The sequence below is a fragment of the Callorhinus ursinus genome, unplaced genomic scaffold (genome assembly GCF_003265705.2).
Source record: "Callorhinus ursinus isolate GAN/ISIS: 27379988/994484 unplaced genomic scaffold, GSC_fseal_2.0 scaffold17, whole genome shotgun sequence".
In the NCBI taxonomy this organism is placed as follows: Eukaryota; Metazoa; Chordata; class Mammalia; order Carnivora; family Otariidae; genus Callorhinus; species Callorhinus ursinus.
In genome coordinates, this window is record NW_027397079.1 from 7,380,707 (window position 1) to 7,401,308 (window position 20,602).

Below are 20,602 nucleotides of genomic sequence, written 5' to 3' on the forward strand. Positions count from 1 at the left end.
TAATCCATGAACATGAAGACAAATCATTTGAAATGATCAGTCATGGTTTATGGATGAGCCAAAGACGGTCTCGGCATATCAGATGTGTGTTTATTTCTTCACAGCAAACAGAGCCCTTTAGCTCAAAAACCCACTGTTGCCAAACTCAAATTTTTACACACTGGATTGTTTTAAACATAGCCCAAATTAGTAGATTTTATAGCTTAGCCATATCTTCTGTGCATGCCCTGTGAATCACCACCTAACATCTACTAGCAGTAAATAAGATAGACCATGAGTATCAGTGTCTCTAAGCCCCTGTCATCCATTCATAATTCTCTGGCTCAGAGACTATATCTTGCTATTGAGAGACATCATCTCCACAAGTAAGCCCCTTCTCCAGCCCCTTCTCCTCTGGGAACTTTCTTTGTCATCCTAACTTTCTGTGTGGTGGACCTGTACTGTTACCACTGAAAGATATCATCCTATGAGGGACCACCCCATTCAGCCAAGCAGTCAGTGTGCCACCCAAATAAATCTTGTTGCATGATCATAAAACTGTATGTTATCAGCCCTGTACTGAAGTCCCTTGATCTCAGTACAACTACCCAACACACATCCATAAGTCAGTGGAGATAATACCCACTGGGACATGAGCTCCTCTCAGAAGGGGATGTGTGCGTGAATCTTAGGAGTCCCGGCATTAGCACAGGCCCCACCCACAGGAGTCACCAGGAGCCATCCCTTCCATCCTGGTGACACTTTAGAACAGAGCGTGTGATTCCTGGCTAAGCCACCAGCTGGGTCTCTAATAAGGTGGTTGCCCAGAATTACAATTCAATACAACTAGAGCTTGGGGGTAGAACACGTATTGCCTTAGGCAGACAATAGAGTTGGTTGCTCATCATCCTCACACATGACTTGATAACATGTTTCTACCCTAACTGTACCATAGAATCACTGGTGGAGATTTTTTAAAAATGATGTGTCAGGTACCCTGCACCAATTATATATATTTAAAAAAACAGCTTGTGTGGTGGCTAATAGGTTTGGGGATTTTATCCGAGCCCTATTTTCTGGTTTGTGGGGTGGAGTGGCAAACAGCTATGGTGCTTTCTAAGGTGACTGGAGGATGCATAAATCCAGAATTGTCTTAATAAGATATAGACTCTGGTCACAGAATTAACTCTTGCTCCTACTTAGATCAATTCAGGTGTTTGGGGACAAAATCCAAGGAACTTTCTGGGGGCTGAGAGGGCAGAGCTGCCTCTCTCTCTGGCACCAAGTTCTTTCAGTAGCAGAGACATAAGCTGAAGGGCCACCAAAAATTTTAGCCTAGATGTCTTTAATAGTGCCTCCATGACCTTGCCTGACCAACATCATGAGCCTCTGAGAAACCTGGCAAATGGGGCTGAAGATCACAGTTGTGCCACCACCAGGGCATGAAGGGAGACAGTGTTGGTGGGAAGTTGGAATGAGTGGAGCTGAGCTGTGTGGAAGGGACTTGGAAAAAAGGGAGACTCACAGAGTCTTGCTGAGTGTCTAACCCACATGCCGAGCAGTACAGAACTGAATCTACATAGAGAAAACTAGAACACCAACATTTAGCTTCTTTAGCAACAGGTTTTATTGTTTAAATATTTGCAAATGTTGATCTATAGTAAAAGTTTAACTTCTTAAAAAATTTTACATTTAATATTGCCAGATCATTTTGTACTCATATTTTATGCCACATTTTTTCATAAAGAACCAGGGTTATCCTCTGCACAAGTGCTATAGTGTCTTTAAAGTTGAGAGCTGTTGCTGAAAACATCCATATTGTTATATTTATGATATGAGCTCTACCATGTCATCTGAGGTCAGACCATAACTGAAGGCTTTGCCACACAGACGGCATATGTATGAATTCACTTCCATACACAAATGTATATCTTGCCTGAGGAGTATGAGAACTGAAGGGTCTTCCATGTTGATTACAGTCTGTTTCTTCAATATGTGCATCCTTTGGTGACTTCAAATGTTAAAGCTCTGACTGATATTTCTTCCACATTCATTGCATCTGTAATACCGTGTCATCTCAGGTCAGAATACTTACAGAAGACCCTCATGATTTTCTCTCCAGTGTTGGATTCCCTCATGTGGTCTAAAGGAAGAATACTGACTGAAGAATTTCCCACACAGATGACATTCATATGGTTGCTCTCTGGTGTGCATTCTTTCATGTCGTCTAAGATTGAAATATTGACTGAAGGCTTTCCCACACTGGTGACATGCATATGGTTTCTCTCCTGTGTGTGTTCTGTTATGTCGTCTAAGTTCAGCACATCAACTAAAGCTTTCCCACATAGGAGACACACATGTGCCTCTCTCTAGTGTGAGTTCTCTTGTGTTGGCTAAGGCCAGAGCTGACTAAAAGTTTTCTTACATTGATTACATTCATAACAGTTCTCTCCAGAATGAATTCTCTCATGTTTTCTAAGGTAGGAACTGTGAATGAAAGCCTTCTTACATAGATGGCATTCATATAGTTTCTTTTTTATGTGAATTTTCTCATGTAGTCTAAGGTAAGAATTCTGACTGAAGACTTTCCCACACAGATGGCATTTATATGGTTTCTCTCCATTGTGTGTTTGATTGTGGTTTCTAAGGGCAGAGCTTTGCAGAAAGCCTTTCCCACAAAGATGGCATTCAAATGGCTTCTTTCCAGTGTGAGTCATCTTGTGTCTTCTAAGACTAAAGGAATTACTCAAGTCTTTTCCGCATAGAAGACATTTATGTAATTTACCTCTAGTGTGAATTTGGTTATACTGAGTAAGGGATGATTGTTCACTAAGTGATTTTCTACACTGTCTGCTGAAATAATGTTTCTTCCTGAGGTGAATTAACAAAAATCGAGTCAATGCAGGCATATGAGTAAACTCATCACCCAAGTCAGTACTTTCAATAGGATCTTCTGGAGCACGAGATTTATGCTTTGGGGAAGAAGATGAAAGGTTGTTAATGGTTTGCCCAAACACTTCCATACATTTATTTCTCTACATATAAATTCTAGAGTAGTAGTTAGTAATATTCTCCAGTTGCATACACATCTTGTTACTCCCTGCAGGCATCAGTATTTTCTCTTTTGTAGTATTCCAACCTCAGAGTTATCAGATTAATTCTGAAGACTTCATTATGTTTCAAAGACGAAGTAATGGTGGGGAAAAGATGGCGGAGGAATAGGGGATTCTATTCCAACTGGTCCCTGGAATTGAGCTGGATATCTACCAGACCACTCTGAACACCCAGGAAATCAGCCTGAGATGTAAGAAGATAGAGCTGGATCTCTACAAACAGAATATTGCAGGTGGTTGGTTTGGAGGTATGAAGCAGGGAGCCATGATTCCATGGGCAGATATTGGAGGATAAACGGAAGGAGGAGGGAGCCAGCCGCGGGGATCCTACACCACTGGTGAGTGATAGCCTCCCACACTGGGGACAGGGCACAGACTTCCTGACACGTAGAACAGGGAAAGGACTTTAGGGCAGCCCCCCTAGATGGAAACCCGGAGTGGCGGGGCCACACATGTGAACTGGGGGCAGCTGGCAGGTTTAGAAGCACAAAGGGCAGAGATGAGCCCTGGCCTGGAGGCGAGGACTGGGAGCACTGCTGAAGGGCATACAACCCAGGACACTGCAGTTTATAGCAGCATGGACAGAAACAGAGACAGTGTGGCCTGGAGAGCTCACTGAAGAACAGACTGAGATCTCTCTGCTCTGAGGCAGAGGGTTGGAATGGTCTCTTCTGCTCTGACTCTCGGAAGAGACAGGGAAAGCCACCAGGGAAAGCCGCCAGAGAACAAAAGCCCCCCAAAACCGGTTTTCCCTGAGCCCATCCCCCACCACAGGGGGCAGGGCAATTCTGCACAAACAGGGTTGCCTGAGTAACTGCAGCAGGCCCCTCCCCCAGAGGACAGGCTGGGAAAACAAGAGACCAGCAACCATCAGGTCCCTAGAAAACAGGTGCATCTTGCTTGGGTTGTGGTCAATAATTGGGAATCTATATATTCCCTCAACCATCCCTCAACAAAATGACTAGGAGGAGGAACCCCCCAAATAGGAAAGACTCAGAGACTATGACTTATGCCACAAATTTACAAATGGATTCAGATATAACCAAGATGTCAGAGATGGAATTCAGGCTAGTAATTGTGAAGAAAATAGCTAGAATGAAGAAATCAATTAATGGCAACATAGAGTCTCTAAGGGCAGAAATGAAAGCTGAATTGGCAGAATTTAAAAATGCTATCACTGAGATCCAATCTAATCTAGATAATCTAACAGCCAGGGTAAGCGAGGCAGAGGAATGAATTAGTGACCTAGAAGACCAATTAATAGATAAAAAGGGTAAAGAGGAAGCCAGGGAAAAACAACTCAGAATCCATGAAAATAGAATCAGAGAAATAAGTGACACCATGAAACGTTCCAATGTCAGAATCATTGGAATCCCTGAGGGGGTGGAGAGAGAGGACTAGAAGATACACTTGAGCAAATTATAGCTGAGAACTTCCTAATCTGAGGAATGAAACAAACATTCGTGTCCTAGAAGCAGAGAGGACCCTTCCCAAGATCAAGGAAAACAGGCCAACACCCCGGCATGTAATAGTAAAACTCACAAATCTTAGAACCAAGGAAACCATCTTAATGGCAGTTTGGGGGAAGAGATTCCTTACATACAGAGGGAGGAACATCAGAATAACATCAGACTTATCCACAGAGACCTGGCAAGCCAGAAAGGGCTGGCAAGATATATTCAGGGTACTAAACGAAAAGAACATGCAGCCAAGAATACTTTATCTGGCAAGGCGGTCATTTAGAATGGATGGAGAGATGCAGAGCTTCCAAGACCAGCAGAAACTGAAAGAGTATGTCACTACTAAGCCAGCCCTGAAAGAAATATTAACGGGGGTTCTATAAAAGGAGAAAGACCCCAAGAGTGATATACAACAGAAATGTACAGGGACAATCTATAAAACAAGGTCTTCACAGGCAACATGATGACAATTAATTCATATCTTTCAATAATCACTCTCAACGTGAATGGCCTAAATGCTCCCATAAAAGGGCACAGGGTTCCAGATTGGATAAAAAAACAGAACCCAACCATATGCTGCCTGCAAGAGACTCATCTTGAACCAAAAGATACATCCAGACTGAAAGTGAAGGGATGGAGATCCATCTTCCATGCCAACAGACCTCAAAAGAAAGCTGGGGTAGCAATTCTTATATCAGACAACTTAGATTTTAAACTAAAGACTGTAGTTAGAGAAACAGAGGACACTATATCATTCTTAAAGGGACTATCCAACAAGAAGATCTAACCATTGTAAATATCTACACCCCCAACATGGGAGCAGCCATCTACATAAGCCAACTGTCAACCAAAATAAAGAGTCATATTGATAACAATACGTTAATTGTAGGAGACCTCAATACTACATTCTCAGCAATAGACAGATCATCTAAGCAGAAAATCAACAAAGAAACAAGAGCTTTGAATGACACACTGGACCCAATGGACCGCATAGATATATACAGAACATTCCACCCTAAAACAACAGAATACTCATTCTTCTCGAATGCACATGGAACTTTCTCCAGAATAGACCACACACTGGGTCACAAATCAGGTCTCAACCGATACCAAAAGACTGAGATTATTCCCTGCATATTCTCAGACCATAATGCTTTAAAACTGGAACTCAATCGCAAGAAAAAATTTGGAAGAAATTCAAATACTTGGAAGCTAAAGACCACTCTGCTCAAGAATGTTTGGGTCAACAAGGAAATCAAAGAAGAACTTAAACAATTCATGGAAACCAATGAGAATGAAAAAACATTGGTCCAAAACCTATGGGATACTGCAAAGACAGTCCTAAGGGGGAAATACATAGCCATCCAAACCTCACCAAAAAAAAAAATAGAAAAATCCTGAATTCACCAACTAACTCTACACCTTAAAGCACTAGAGAAAAAGCAACAAACAACGCCTAAGCCATGCATTAGAAGAGAAATAATTAAGATTAGAGCAGAGATTAATGAATTAGAAACCAGAAACACAGTAGATCAGATCAACAAAACTAGAAGCTGGTTCTTTGAAAGAACTAATAAGATTCATAAACTACTGGCCAGACTTATCCAAAAGAAAAGAGAAAGGACCCAAATTAATAAAATTATGAATGAAAGGGGAGAGATCACGACTAACACCAAGGAAATAGAAACAACTATTAGAAATTATCAACAACTATATGCAAATAAGCTGAGCAACCTGGATGAAACTGATGCCTTCCTGGAAACCTATGAACTGCCAAGACTGAAACAGAAAGAAATTGACAAACTGAATAGGCCAACAACCAGTAACGAGATTGAAGCAGGGATCAAAAACCTCCCAAAAAATAAGAGTCCAAGGCCTGATGGATTCCCTGGGGAATTCTACCAAACATTCAAAGAAGAAATAATATCTATTCTCCTGAAGCTGTTTCAAAAAATAGAAATAGAAGGAAAGCTTCCAGACTCATTTTATGAAGCCAGCATTGCCTTAATCCCCAAACCAGGCAAAGATCCCATCAAAAAGGAGAATTTCAGACTGATATCCCTGAAGAATAGGGATTCCAAAATCCTCAACCAAATCCTAGCTAATAGGATCCAACAATACATTAAAAAGATCATCCACCATGACCAGGTGGGATTTATCCCCAGGATGCAAAGGTGGTTCAAAATTCACAAATCAATCAATGTGACAAAACACATTAGTAGGAAGAGAGAGAAGAACCATATGATCTTCTCAATTGATGCAGAAAATGCATTTGACAAAATACAGCATCCTTTCCTGATTAAAACTCTTCCGAGTACAGGGATAGAGGGAACATTCCTCAAGTTCATAAAATCCATCTATGAAAAACCCACAGCGAATATCATCCTCAGTGGGGAAAAGCTGAGAGGCTTTCCCTTAAGATCAGGAACATATCAACGATGCCCACTCTCACCACTGTTGTTCAACATAGTACTAGAAATCCTAGCAACAGTAATCAGACAGCAAAAAGAAATAAAAGGTATTCAAATTGGCAAAGAAGTCAAACTCTCTCTTCTCACAGATGACCTGATACTTTATGTGGAAAACCTAAAAGATCCATCCCCAAATTACTAGAACTCATAGGTGATTTGGTAATGTGGCAGGATACAAAATCAATGCACAGAAATCAGTTGCTTTCTTATACACTAACAATGCAACTGTAGAAAGAGAAATTAGAGAAACGATTCCATTTACAATAGCACCAAAAACCATAAGATACCTCGGAATAAACCTAACCAAAGTGGTAAAGGATCTATACTCTAGGAACTACAGAACACTCATGAAAAAAATTGAAGAAGACACAAAAAGATGGAAAAACATTCCATGCTCATGGATCGGAAGAATTAAAGTTGTTAAAATGTCTATGCTACCCAGAGCATTCTATACCTTCAATGCCATCCCAATCAAAATTCCAATGATATTTTTCAAAGTGCTGGAACAAACAATCCTAAAATTTGTATGGAATCAGAAAAGACCCCCGAATCGCCAAGGAAATGTTGAAAAAGAAAAACAAAACTGGGGGCATCACGTTGCCCGATTTCAAGCTATATTACAAAGCAGTGATCACCAAGACAGCATGGTACTGGCACAAAAACAGACATATAGACCAATGGAACAGAATAGAGAGCCCAGATATGGACCCTCAACTCTATGGTCAAATAATCTTTGACAAAGCAGGAAAAAATATGCAATGGAAAAAAGACAGTCTCTTCAATAAATGGTACTGGGAAAATAGGACAGCCACATGCAGAAGAATGAAACTCGACCATTCTCTAACACCATACACAAAGATAAACTCAAAATGGATGAAAGACCTCAATGTGAGACAGGAATCCATCAAAATCCTAGAGGAAAACATAAGCAGTAACCTCTTTGACATTGACCACCACGACTTCTTTCAAGATACATCTCCAAAGGCTAGTGAAACAAAGTAAAAATGAACTTTTGGGACTTCATCAAGATAAAAAGCCTCTGCACAGCAAAGGAAGCAGTCAACAAAACAAAGATGCAACCCATAGGATGGGAGAAAGATATTTGCCATTGACACCACAGATAAAGGGTTGGTATCCAAGATTTATAAAGAACTTCTCAAACTCAGCACCCAAAAAACAAACAATTCGTCAAAAAATGGGCAGAAGAGATGAACAGACACTTCTCCAAAGAAGACATACAAATGGCTAACAGACACATGAAAAAATGTTCATCATCATTAGCTATTAGGAAAATTCAAATTAAAACCACACTAAGATACCACCTTATACCAGTTAGAATGGCAAAAATTGACAGGGCATGAAACAACAAATGTTGGAGAGGTTGTAGAGAAAGGGAACCCTCTCACACTGTGGTGGGAATGCAAGTTGGTACAGCCACTTTGGAAAACAGTATGGAGGTGCCTCAGAAAATTAAAAATAGAGCTACCCTATGACCCAGCAATTACACTCCTGGGTATTTACCCCAAAGACACAGATTTAGTGAAAAGAAGGGCCATATGCATCCCAATGTTCATAGCAGCAATGTCTGCAATAGCCAAACTGTGGAAAGAGCCGAGATGCCCTTCAACAGATGAATGGATAAAGAAGATGTGGTCCATATATACAATGGAATATTACTCAGCCATCAGAAAGGATGAATACCCAACTTTTACAACAACATGGATGGGACTGGAGGAGATTCTGCTAAGTGAAATAAGTCAAGCAGAGAAAGTCAATTATCATATGATTTCACTTATTTGTGGAACATAAGGAACAGCATGGAGGACATTAGGAGAAGGAAGGTAAAATGAAGGGGGGGAAATCAGAGGGAGAGACGAACCATGACAGACTGTGGACTCCGGGAAACAAACTGAGGGTTCTAGAGGGGAGGGGGGGGGCGGATGGGTTAGCCCGGTGATGGGTATTAAGGAGGGCATGTACTGCATGGAGCACTGGGTGTTATACGAAAACAATGAATCGTGGATCACCACATCAAAAACTAATGATGTATTGTATGGTGACTAATATAATAAAATAAAATTAAAAAAAAAACAAAAACTAGGTAATAAGCCATGTTTATGCAATTGACTCCCCCCCCCCTTTTTATTTTTAGATCTCAGGTTATTGATTTGAGCTCATGTTAATTTCTTCAGTGATTTAAAACTATCCAAAACTTTTTGCGTGTAAAGAACTGAACTGAGGGCGCCTGGGTGGCTCAGATGGTTAAGCGTCTGCCTTCGGCTCGGGTCATGATCCCAGGGTCCTGGGATCGAGTCCCACATCGGGCTCCCTGCTCCTTGGGAGCCTGCTTCTCCCTCTGCCTCACTCTCTCTCTCTGTCTCTCATGAATAAATAAATAAAATCTTTAAAAAAAAAAAAGAACTGAACTGAATCCTAACAATTACATTCAGGCAATTGTGCTCAATTATCAATTTACCTCATTGCATTTAGGTCGTTAGTTTGGATGACTAGGGTCGATACCCATGAAACTTACCATTGGCATAGTCAGGGCTATACCCTTCTTGCTGATATGTTAATTTAATTTCTTGTTTTTTACGGGGACTTTACATGCCTAAAATAACTGAAAAAAATACAAATTGTTAGAATGGCATTAGCGAAGGAAAAACCATGAGAGACTCTTAACTATAGGAAACAAACTGAGGGTTGCTGGGGGAGATGGGGTGGTTGGGTGATGGGCATTAAAGAGGGTATGTGATGTGATGAGAATTGGGTCTTATATGCAATTGATGAATTATTAAACACTACATCTGAAACTAATGATGTATATATGTTGGCTAATTGAATTTAAATTTAAAAAAGAGTAACCCCAGGAGTAGACTGGTATAATTACAGTCAACAAGGCATCATCTGAGTCAGATTTGTTGGCTTTTAGAGTATTCACATGCTAGCTTTTTCCTTTTTGCAAAAGATGATATATACTTTATGGATGGAACTGGAGGGGGTTATGCTAAGTGAAACAAGTCAAGCAGAGAAGGACAATTATCATATAGTTTCACTCATATGTGGAACATAAGGAAGAGCATGGAGGACCACAGGGGAAGGGAGGGAAAACTGAACAGGAAGAAATGGGAGAGGGAGACGAACCATGAGAGACCCTAGACTCCAGGAAACAAACTGAGGGTTACAGAAGGGAGGGGGGTGGGGGGAGGGGGTAGCCAGGTGATAGGTATTAAGGAGGGCACGTGTGCTGACGAGCACTGGGTGTTATACGCAACTAATGAATTGTTGAACACTACATCAAAAACTAATGACATACTATATGCTGCTAACTGAACATAAAAAAAGATAGATACTTTATTTGTTGAAATCAGTATATATGCTCTTATTTAATTTCTAATTACTAATTCAAAATGATGGCTAACAAGCATAGCTACTTAGATTTTAGCTTCCAGAAGGGAAGGTGAATAACATTTTAATATTTAATGGATCAGGCATTATAATGATTTACATTTATTATCTTATCTGACTCTTTCAAAAAACATTGCAAGATGAATTTCATCCCCACTTTACAGGTAAAAAACTGAGATTTAGAAAACTCAAGTCACTTGTTCAATAGATCTATATTTGGGAGTGCTAGGATTGTTTCCTAACCTACATGGTTCAAAACTTAATGATGTGAGGTCCTTCAGCCTTCTTAAGACATGTTTTTAAAATTATTATTTGGGTGGCCTAAAGTCATATTTCAAAATATGATTATAATAGTTAAAATTCAAAGGGCATTAAGACAGCCAATAAAATATTTATGCAAATACATAGTTTTAAATCATAATTATGGGTAGCTTATGAAGCTACCCATGGCTCCATGAAAGGTAAGATAATCTGTTCTACATTTTTTTGGTACAAAAATAATTTTTTAAGATGGTGCCTTTTATTTTAAAGTGTCTATCTTTTGGGGCGCCTGGGTGGCTCAGTTGGTTAAGTGACTGCCTTCGGCTCAGGTCATGATCCTGGAGTCCCAGGATCGAGTCCCACGTCGGGCTCCCTGCTCAGCAGGGAGTCTGCTTCTCCCTCTGACCCTCTTCCCTCTCGTGCTCTCTATCTCTCATTCTCTGTCTCTCAAATAAATAAATAAAATCTTTAAAAAAAAAATAAAGTGTCTATCTTTTTTTTATTGTATGTAAAATGGAAAATCCTACTTTTCAAGGTCAAGAAGATGGAGATGTGGTTAAGTGAGCAAGGCCATCAGCAGAGAGAAGGAGCCTTACTAGATTTTCCAGAGCCTCTATAAGAATTGTTAAATATGCCCAAGGTAACTGAAGTGTTCAAATAAAAATAAAATTGATGAGGGTTAGTATTAAAGGAAATCTTCAAAATGTAACTGTTAATTGCTCATTTTCAACTAATAATTCAAGCTAACTAAAAACTATATTTCAAAATTAGCTTAAAATTTGAGTTATGATAGAATATAATGTATATTACCTTATAACATTTATTATAAATAAATAAAATTTGGAAGACTTAAAAAAAAAAAGGATGGCATTAGGGGAATGAAAATGTAGAAAAGCACCAAGGTCCATATGAGTATGTTTCAGAAATGGGTACTTAGCTGGGAAAGTGTGTCAAATGAGTAAATGCTCTAGATAATAGAAACATTTTAAAGTTCTTTGTCAATTAGAAAAAATTCAGGGTTGAAATATGAAAGATGTAAAGTGGTGGAAAGATGTTGGGTCAGCAAATAGTTGGAAAATATTTAAATGGGAGGGTCAGAACAAGAATCACTATGTCAACATTTAACTGCAATAAGTACACAAATAGCTTTTTCCCCAAAGGAAGGGAAAGTGGCAGGAGGACACATGAGTTGTGATGGATTTATGCAAGGAATGATAACAACATGAGGAATTTTGCCCTAATGTCCTCACTTACATTTTGTTGGAGAGGTTGTGGAGAAAGGGGAACCCTCCTACACTGTTGGTGGGAATGCAAGTTGGTGCAACCACTCTGGAAAACAGTATGGAGGTTCCTCAAACAGTTGAAAATAGAGCTACCATATGACCCAGCAATTGCACTCCTGGGTATTTACCCCAAAGACACAGACGTAGTGAGAAGAAGGGCCATATGCACCCCGATGTTCATAGCAGCAATGTCCACAATAGCCAAACTGTGGAAAGAGACGAGATGCCCTTCAACAGACGAATGGATAAAGAAGATGTGGTCCATATATACAATGGACTATCACTCAGCCATCAGAAAGGATGAATACCCAACTTTTACATCAACATGGATGGGACTGGAGGAGATGATGCTCAGTGAAATAAGTCAAGCAGAGAATGTCAATTATCATATGGTTTCACTTATTTGTGGAACATAAGGAACAGCCTGGAGGACATTAGGAGAAGGAAGGGAAGAATGAAGGGGGGAATCAGAAGGGGAGACGAACCATGAGAGACGATGGACTCTGAGAAACAAACTGAGGGTTCTAGAGGGGAGGGGGTGAGGGGATGGGTTAGCCTGGTGATGGGTATTAAAGAGGGCACATTCTGCGTGGAGCACTGGGTGTTATGCACAAACAACGAATCATGGAACACTACATCAAAAACTAATGATGTACTGTATGGTGACTAACATAATAAAAAAAAAAAAAGAAAATATCACTCACTTGACAAAATCTTCAGTTGATATTTCTAAGGTTATACTCACTCAGACTAGGCACCTGCTCATACTAAAGCACAGGTCTCTGTTACTTACCTGGACTCTGGCCTTGAAGAAATCCTCTTCCTTCACTCCACAGCTCTTCTCTTGCTCCAACTGGAAGGATCTTTTGCAAATCTTACTCCGTTTGTAGAGGAAAAAGAGTATATGGACTTGAGTTCTGTGCAGATTAACCTTTGCTATCACCAAGTCCAGGGTGGGCTTTACCAAGGATGAATAAAAAGATGATTTGAAGGTCAGCCCACGTAGCAGCACCTTCAACAGAGAACAAATTGAAGTTCCTTCAGCAGACCAGGAGGAAATCCAGGCTGGAGGCCAAAATGGTGAGGACTGCTAGATGCCGATGCTCATGCACAAGTTCAGAGAAAGAATGCAGAATCATCAGTCTTTTCAAAATGGGAAAGACTAAATGTCTCCATGGCGGGTTAAAAGTTATTTTCAAACAGCATCCGATAAACATAAGAGCCACAAGAATAATAAAAATTATGTTATTTTCACAACTCTAGTCTCAAGCCTCCACATAGTGAGGAAGACAGAATCATTACTTCTAAGGTATTTAATCAATTTATTTAGGAATTAAAATAACCATTGAGTTTCCAATTCTGTTCTGAATGCTGGAGACTGAGTAGCAAGAAAGGTATGAAACTGTGGTCAAGTTTACATTCTAGTGTGTTGACCAAAAGTATAATGTGAGGCAAATCCTCACATACATATATGAGGTATACCTCATATACCTCACACTACTCCTCTTGAGTGGTTATAAGGGTTGTAAAAGAATCAGGACAGCGATTGGAGTGGGATATGGGGGAGCTGTTCTATACATTCAATGAGTGAATGAATGGAAACAAACCTGTTGGCAGACTTACCCAGAAAGACCAGACGACTGATATTCTCCAGCATCATGTCTCTGAACAGCTTTCGCTGGGATATGTCCAGCAGGGCCCACTCTTCTTCGGTGAAGTCTATAGCTACATCTTCAAACGTCACTGATTCCTAAAACATCATGGAGATTCCGTTTAGACAGAGCATCCAGAGGTAGGAGGGTTGAGATGAAAGCACTGAGGATGGAGGCAGAAGAGCCGGGTGTATAGAAAGATCAATATACGTTTGGGGCTTCCTGTCAGGTCATTGTTAATGCTGAACTAGTATCTGCCTTTGGATACATAAACAGAGATCTACACACTCTGACTTCATAATACTTTATTATAAAGCAATATCACATGAAGTGTGGCATAATACAACCTGGACATGTTTCAGTAACCTGGTGATTAGAACTTCCAGACAGGTGATTATAAAATATTTGCTTGAAAATCCATAACTAAAACTCTCTTCCCCATTAATTCCAAGTAACTCTACAGATCCATCATGAGACAAATAATAACCATGGGGTACTGTCTTTAAACCATAATCATTGGTTTAAATTATTCTCTAGGTGAACTTCTGGTTCCTCATCTATGAACTGGTTTAATAATATGTTGTGATGTTAAAAGATCCAAGGCCTTGATCTAGGGAGTGTTTCCTGTCTAGCAAACCTGCATTAAATATAAGACATTATCATTAAAATATCAGAAAACCTTGAAAGAATTGCCAGCATCGCTCAGAACTGAAAAAAATTCATAGATGTCTCTTTTAATGCTACATGACTCGGGTGTTCGTAACAAACGATAAGGTCAGATGGCTCAGCAGCACAAGCCAGGGACCTCTGAGATGGCTGTACTGAAGGACAGTCCTAGCCTGACCATTCCTGTGTTATGAGGACTCTCATTCTCAATATTCTGTGGGATCTCAGGCACCAGTTATCACTGTTTCTCTTGTATCTTTATTTTGTCTCCATGCGAAAGGATAAAGGAGACTTCATGACTGGTTTGAGCCTATCCAGTTTTTCAAAAATTTACGTGGGAACCTAATTTTATTCTTCCTACCATACTCTTTTTCCTTTATGTGTAGTGCAATTAAGAAAATACCACTCCATACACATTGCTTCCAGTTATCAAATACGAACCAAAGGTTAATTACTAAGAGGTAATACATGTGACTGGGGACAAGCATGATAGTGATAATTTCAGTTATATTTTTTAGGAATTTTCAAAAGTGCAAATTCTAATAATTATATGGGGTTTAAAATTGAGAAAAACATAAAATGATTCCTCCTTCCTTCTAAACCTCTCTCCCGTTCCTCTCAACACTGAGCAAGGCTCACACCAGGTCTTGTAACACTGGATTAATTATACTCACATGCTGAAACATCTACTTCCCTACTGGACTATAATATTTCCCTCACTCATCTCTAGCACTTGCAATCACCACCATCCTAAACCCATTGCATCCAAAAAATATGGTTAATGAGTTGAATTATTTGCCAATGAGGTCATAGGCTGGATGAGGGAAAGAAAACTTCTCTTATCTCTTCTGTAAATACACAAGCTTAATGGAAGCTATCATAAATTTGCATGTTAGGAAAGAGATTAATTATCAATGAGTTCCTGACAGATGGTAACTATTCCAGAGTCCAGGGGAACTTAGCACACAGATGCCTGAACCCCACCTGATTGCACTTAGAATATACATGCCAATAGGAAAAACTTGCCCATCTGATGGCACTAGGGTGTTACTTCAGCAGAAAGAGGCTTCCCTACTCACTGGTGACTGCACTGTTAGTAACTCAGTTGTCAGGTATCTTTCTCTGGGTTTTTGCTCGAACAGTCCAAGCACTAGGCAGGCAAAGCTGAGGATAGAGAAAGAAGCCATGAGACTCCTGTCCTGTGCATAATTTCCAGTCTCACCTGTCATGAGGCCCTGAAACTTCACCTGGGGAACACCCCCAGCCCTACAAACTGAAACAAGTGGTGCACTCTAAGAATAGAGTGCAAGAGGTCACTCCTATCCCAGGGTCAAATTTAAGAAGGTTATAACTGTGGTTGAAAATAAAGAAGGTCAAAATACAGATATCTTACATCGCTTCTCTGCCCTTTGGCTAAGATCAAGTGTAAAATACAGATATCTTACAAATCGGAACCTAATAAGCATTGTGTTTTGTATTTTAATTAGTCTATGGCATCCCAAATTATTTAATTCCCTCCCTGATTCCAAAGCATGGTGATCCCCGACTCATGCCACATATAGGGTTTTGTTTTTACCTGAAGATGAATGCTGTGGAATTTCTCAGATTTCGTTATTCTTGCCTTATTTGCTAGCAATGGTTCTCCAGCATCCATGGCAGTCCTCTGAAGCCTAACTCCCTTCCTGCTCTTGGGTCCCCCAGAGACTTGAATATCAAGCAACTAAGACTCTACTTTATGATGGAGTTAATCAACTCAAGATCTTTTATAAATTAACTTCTCCCCTAACATCAGTAACAATTTAATGTATTTCATGGACAAATAATGGAAATGCATCATGAACAAAGGGATAATTAACTCACCCATTTGTACCTGAGGCCCAGGAGAAAAAGAAAAGTTAAATTTGTACTAAATGTGTCTGTGTACTTACATATTTATATGTATTTGCCAATTTAATCACCACAATGACCAGGCTAATTATAATCTGTTGGCCAATTTAACAAATGACCCAAGCAGAGGTTTCAAAAACTTTAGTAATTGACAAAGTTACACAGCTAGAAAATGGAATAGCTCTTTTTAATTTTAACTGTCTCCTAGGCGCAAATTCCTCTTAGGTAACACAGCACACCTAGGCTTTACCTGGAACAGTACCACAGAACATGAATCATCAGAAGCACCATGTTATTACAATGTCTTTTTCTCCTTTGATTTTTTACAAAAGATCTCCTCATCTCCAGCTTCTCTACCACATGGGAATGACCAGAGTATTGACCCCACTTCCTAAACATCATAATCTCTCTTCATCTTTATTGCCTCCATTTAATCTATATTTTCTCAGTCCAACACACATTTACCAAGACTACCATATTTTCTCGTCTCTTGAGCTATCTATTGCATCTGCTCATCAAGACTCAAGTAACAGCTCCTCTTCTATGACTGCAGCAGAAAGCACATGGTTAAGATGTTGATCCCAGTCTAAGCACATAATCACTGCTCCAGGTGGCCTTCTGTGATACCTAGCATTCTATTATACTCTGCTAATAGTAATTATAATTATTATTATTCCAGTACCAGTGGCTGGGTGGCATAAGCAACAGAAATTTATTTTCTCATTATTCTGGAGGCTAGAAGGCTGAGATTAAGATGTATACAGGGTTGGTTTCTTCTGAGGCCAGTCTTCTTGGCTTGTAGACAGCTATCTTCCCCCGTCTTCACGTGGACTTCCTTCTACATGTGTCTGTGCCCGACTTTCCAGTTATATTGGATTAGGACCCTTCCTTACCTCTTTCTAAATTACCCCTTTAAAGAACCTATCTCCAAATAAATTTATATGCTGATATATTCGGAGTAACAAACTACAATGTATGAATTGGGTGAAGGGAGAGGCACACAATTCAGCCCATAACACAGATGCATTACATAATATGACAAGGCAACTCAGTATATCACTACAATATCTACCTGTCTGCATTCATATCCACTGGTTATTCCTTTTCTCCTATTAAATTAAATTCTTTGCTACCCCTGGCTATGTCCAATGTCTACACAATTGAATTCCTTTCTCTCCTTTTTTGGGGGAACTACATTATTGATTTAAATTAAATGTCTTTTAAGAGAAACCTCCCCATACATTTACAATCAATCCCCTCCTATGTCTCCAGATATGTCCTCTGAAAATGTTTTCTCCCTGCTGTTCCTCACAGTCAAACTGGAAATGCAGTTATCAATTTCAAGCAGTTATAAAAGAGAAGTCCCAGAGTAATGCAAGGATCTGCAAACTGCAGAAATGTATCCAATATCCAGGGCAATTCACCGTTCTCTATACACACCAAATTGAGTGTGTATAGAGACACTCTGTAAACGCACTTTAGTGATTGAATTATCCAGAAAACATGAGAGTATCCAAGGAGGGAGAATGTAGAAACACTAATTAGGAATTGACCTTGGGATTATGTTTGGTTTTGAGTTCAAGGAAAATTCAGAGTGGAATGGAATGTAACTTTTTGCTCTTAGAATGTTTCTTTTATAGAAATAAAGGAATATGTAAATCCCTATTTGATATTCAGGGAACCCTTGTGCATATGCTACTCTTAAGGAGTAGAAAGCAAGAATGTACCTAGGCATACCTGTGCTAGGTCTGTGTTTCCAAGTAGTAGGCATCAAAGGAGGTCACTGAGTGGGTTTTAACTGGTACCTAAAAAGCAGCCCCCGCAGAGCTGAGGTAATGGAAAATACCAACCAGGTCCCACAAACTCTCCATACATCCTGTGTTTAATAGCCATCATTTTGAGACAGGAACATTTTCTGCTATAGCACAACACTGACATGTATTTATCTCCAAAATATTACCTTGAATTGATGTTGTTTAAGGAGGACTAACCTGAATAATAATGACCTGGGAAAAAATGCAGTAGCTATTAAAAAGGCTAAAGTATAAAATAAGTCAGATTGAAAAACTAGTTGGAGATCATTATTCAAGGAATCCTTTGCCTTTGAGCCAAAGAACATCACTTAAGTTATCCAATAATTTTAGGAATGAATTGATTACAATTTACTAAAAGCCTTAATTTAAAAGACTTCAAATCAGAATTATAAGAATGAAAATGGGATTTTAAGACAAATGGAAGAGATTTTAAGACAAGAGAAGAAAGAAAAATGACCACAGAGTTCTAAAGCTTCCAATAGGAAAATGGAACCATGTAAGAGAAGAGACTGCACTGGGAAATTAAGAAGGAAAACAGACACTGCTTAAAAGTCACTCATATCTGTGGCTATCAGGTTTTTAAATGAGCAAAAAAAATTAAGTAAAAGCTTGTGAGGGGATTAGAGAGAAATTGAAAGCTATGGAAAACAAACCCCAAACCCATATTGTTTTTGCTGCTATATGTAACAAAGGAAATGATATGAAATAATTATATTATTTAATTTAATAAAGATATAAAACATATGAAACAGAATTTTTGAGTTCATGAGAATCTATTAAGAGTTTGGAAAAATGTACAAAAAAGAGTTTGTAAAAATGTACAAAAATTAACAAGAGCCCCACTCCCCCCAAAAAATGTCTGTAATTCAAAGATGAAGAATTATTTGAAGATCGTTATACAAACTCAAGCCAAATATGGGATGAATTTCACTCAACAAAATAAGATATTGGAGAATGCCTACTAAGCCTTCAGGGAAACCAGCTGTGATCCTTAATCTCATAACCCAGGAAACCCTTCCTCAAATATCACAACAAGACATGGAAAAGACATGTGTAAGTATAACTTACAGATAAAATAACAATTGAAATGATCACATAGAGATATGTCAGGGACCAAAAGGACACACATTATGAGAAAGAAGTCATAACAGACCTATTTAAACCTAGATTAGAAACTATCTCAGAAAATGGAGATTAAATGCACTTCCAAAACCATAGCAATATAAGCAATCTTTAAAAGAACTAACAAAACCTATTTAATGGCTCTAAATTATTCAGTAATTTATGAAAAAATACATTGGCCAACTTCTTACTAAAGCAGGAACAGTGACTTAAATCTTTGGTGACCTCAGGACAGGTGATTGCACACCATAGGTTCTTCCTCCAGATTTCAAAGAGCTACCTAGAAGGAGGCATTCAGCTTCCTCAACATCACCTTAATATTTTAAGGGTGCTGCTAACCATGAAAGAGTAGAGCTTTTACTTCCAGCCATCCCATGGCTATTTTGACACACTTTGTTACTTTTTGGGTGTTTTAGGAACCTTTGCCCCCCATACCAAATCTGTGTTCCCCAACAGATCTGTCAATAAAAATGACTGATATCTACTCATATTCACTCACTTGCCTTTTCCCCTTCTTCAATTCAGAACTACAGTCTGGAAAGTGATGTTATTAGGTGAGCTCTCTTGAATTTCAACACTATGATGGGTTAGGCACTATTCTAGGTGCTAAGGATGTAGCAGTCGACATAACTGAAATGGTTTGCCTTCTTGCCTCTTACATCTTAGCAGTGCACAGACAGGAAAGTAAAGACAAATCACAAGGTACAAGAAAGTAGCTTTAAATATGAAGAAGGGATTAAACCAAAACAAATGTACATCAAATTCATACTGAAAATGGAGAAATGTATCCTCTCAGGTTGGATTACAAATCAAAGTTCAACCTTTCATGATTTTCAACATTTAATATATTAAAAGTAATTCAAGAATGGTGAAATTGGATTTAAGATTACAATCGTTCTAGAATTTTGTCTATGAAAGCACCGTATCCTGAAACAGAAGGTTTATTTTCAAGGTGCAAAATGGACCCTGCATACCAATGGTTTGTGTACCAGGATGGGTAAAATCTCAAATTTTTTTAAAAAAGGAATAGGCAACAGCCCTATAAACAAGGAAATAATACCAGAACGTGACCGCTATAGAAGACACAATCTGTCAACTGAAAAATAAGGAGAAAAAATCTCCTGTCAAAGTTGACACTAAATTTTTTAAGTACATTATGAAAAATAACATTTGAGTGCAGTAACATGTAAATACAAATGCAGCAAAGCTAAAACAATATTCACAGGAAATTATTTGTTTTAAATATATATTAATTTTTTTTTAGAGACAGCTTGAGAGTGAGAGCAGGAGAAGGGGGAAGGGAGGGGCAGAGAGAGAATCCCAAGCAGGTTCCATGCCCATTGCGGAGCCCATCGTGGGGCTCAATCTCATGACCCTGAGATCATTACTTGAGCCAATATCAAGAGTCAGATCCTTAACCAACTGAGCCACCCAGGCACCGCTATATTAATTTTTAAATGATTAAATTAGTCACATATCTAAAGAC

At 39.1% G+C, this 20,602-nt stretch overlaps 1 protein-coding gene across 1 annotated transcript; it reads right to left on the bottom strand.

The window, feature by feature from the left end:
- Positions 1-2,347: 2,347 nt before the first annotated feature.
- On the bottom strand, positions 2,348-15,947 carry LOC112834461 (uncharacterized). The gene is made up of 4 exons (XM_025885900.2): positions 15,870-15,947; positions 13,599-13,725; positions 12,769-13,013; positions 2,348-2,951 (listed from the first exon to the last, which is right to left on the bottom strand). The coding sequence occupies exons 1-4, from the start codon at positions 15,945-15,947 to the stop codon at positions 2,373-2,375; spliced, it is 1,029 nt and encodes a 342-aa protein (XP_025741685.2). The 3' UTR covers positions 2,348-2,372.
- Positions 15,948-20,602: the final 4,655 nt, after the last annotated feature.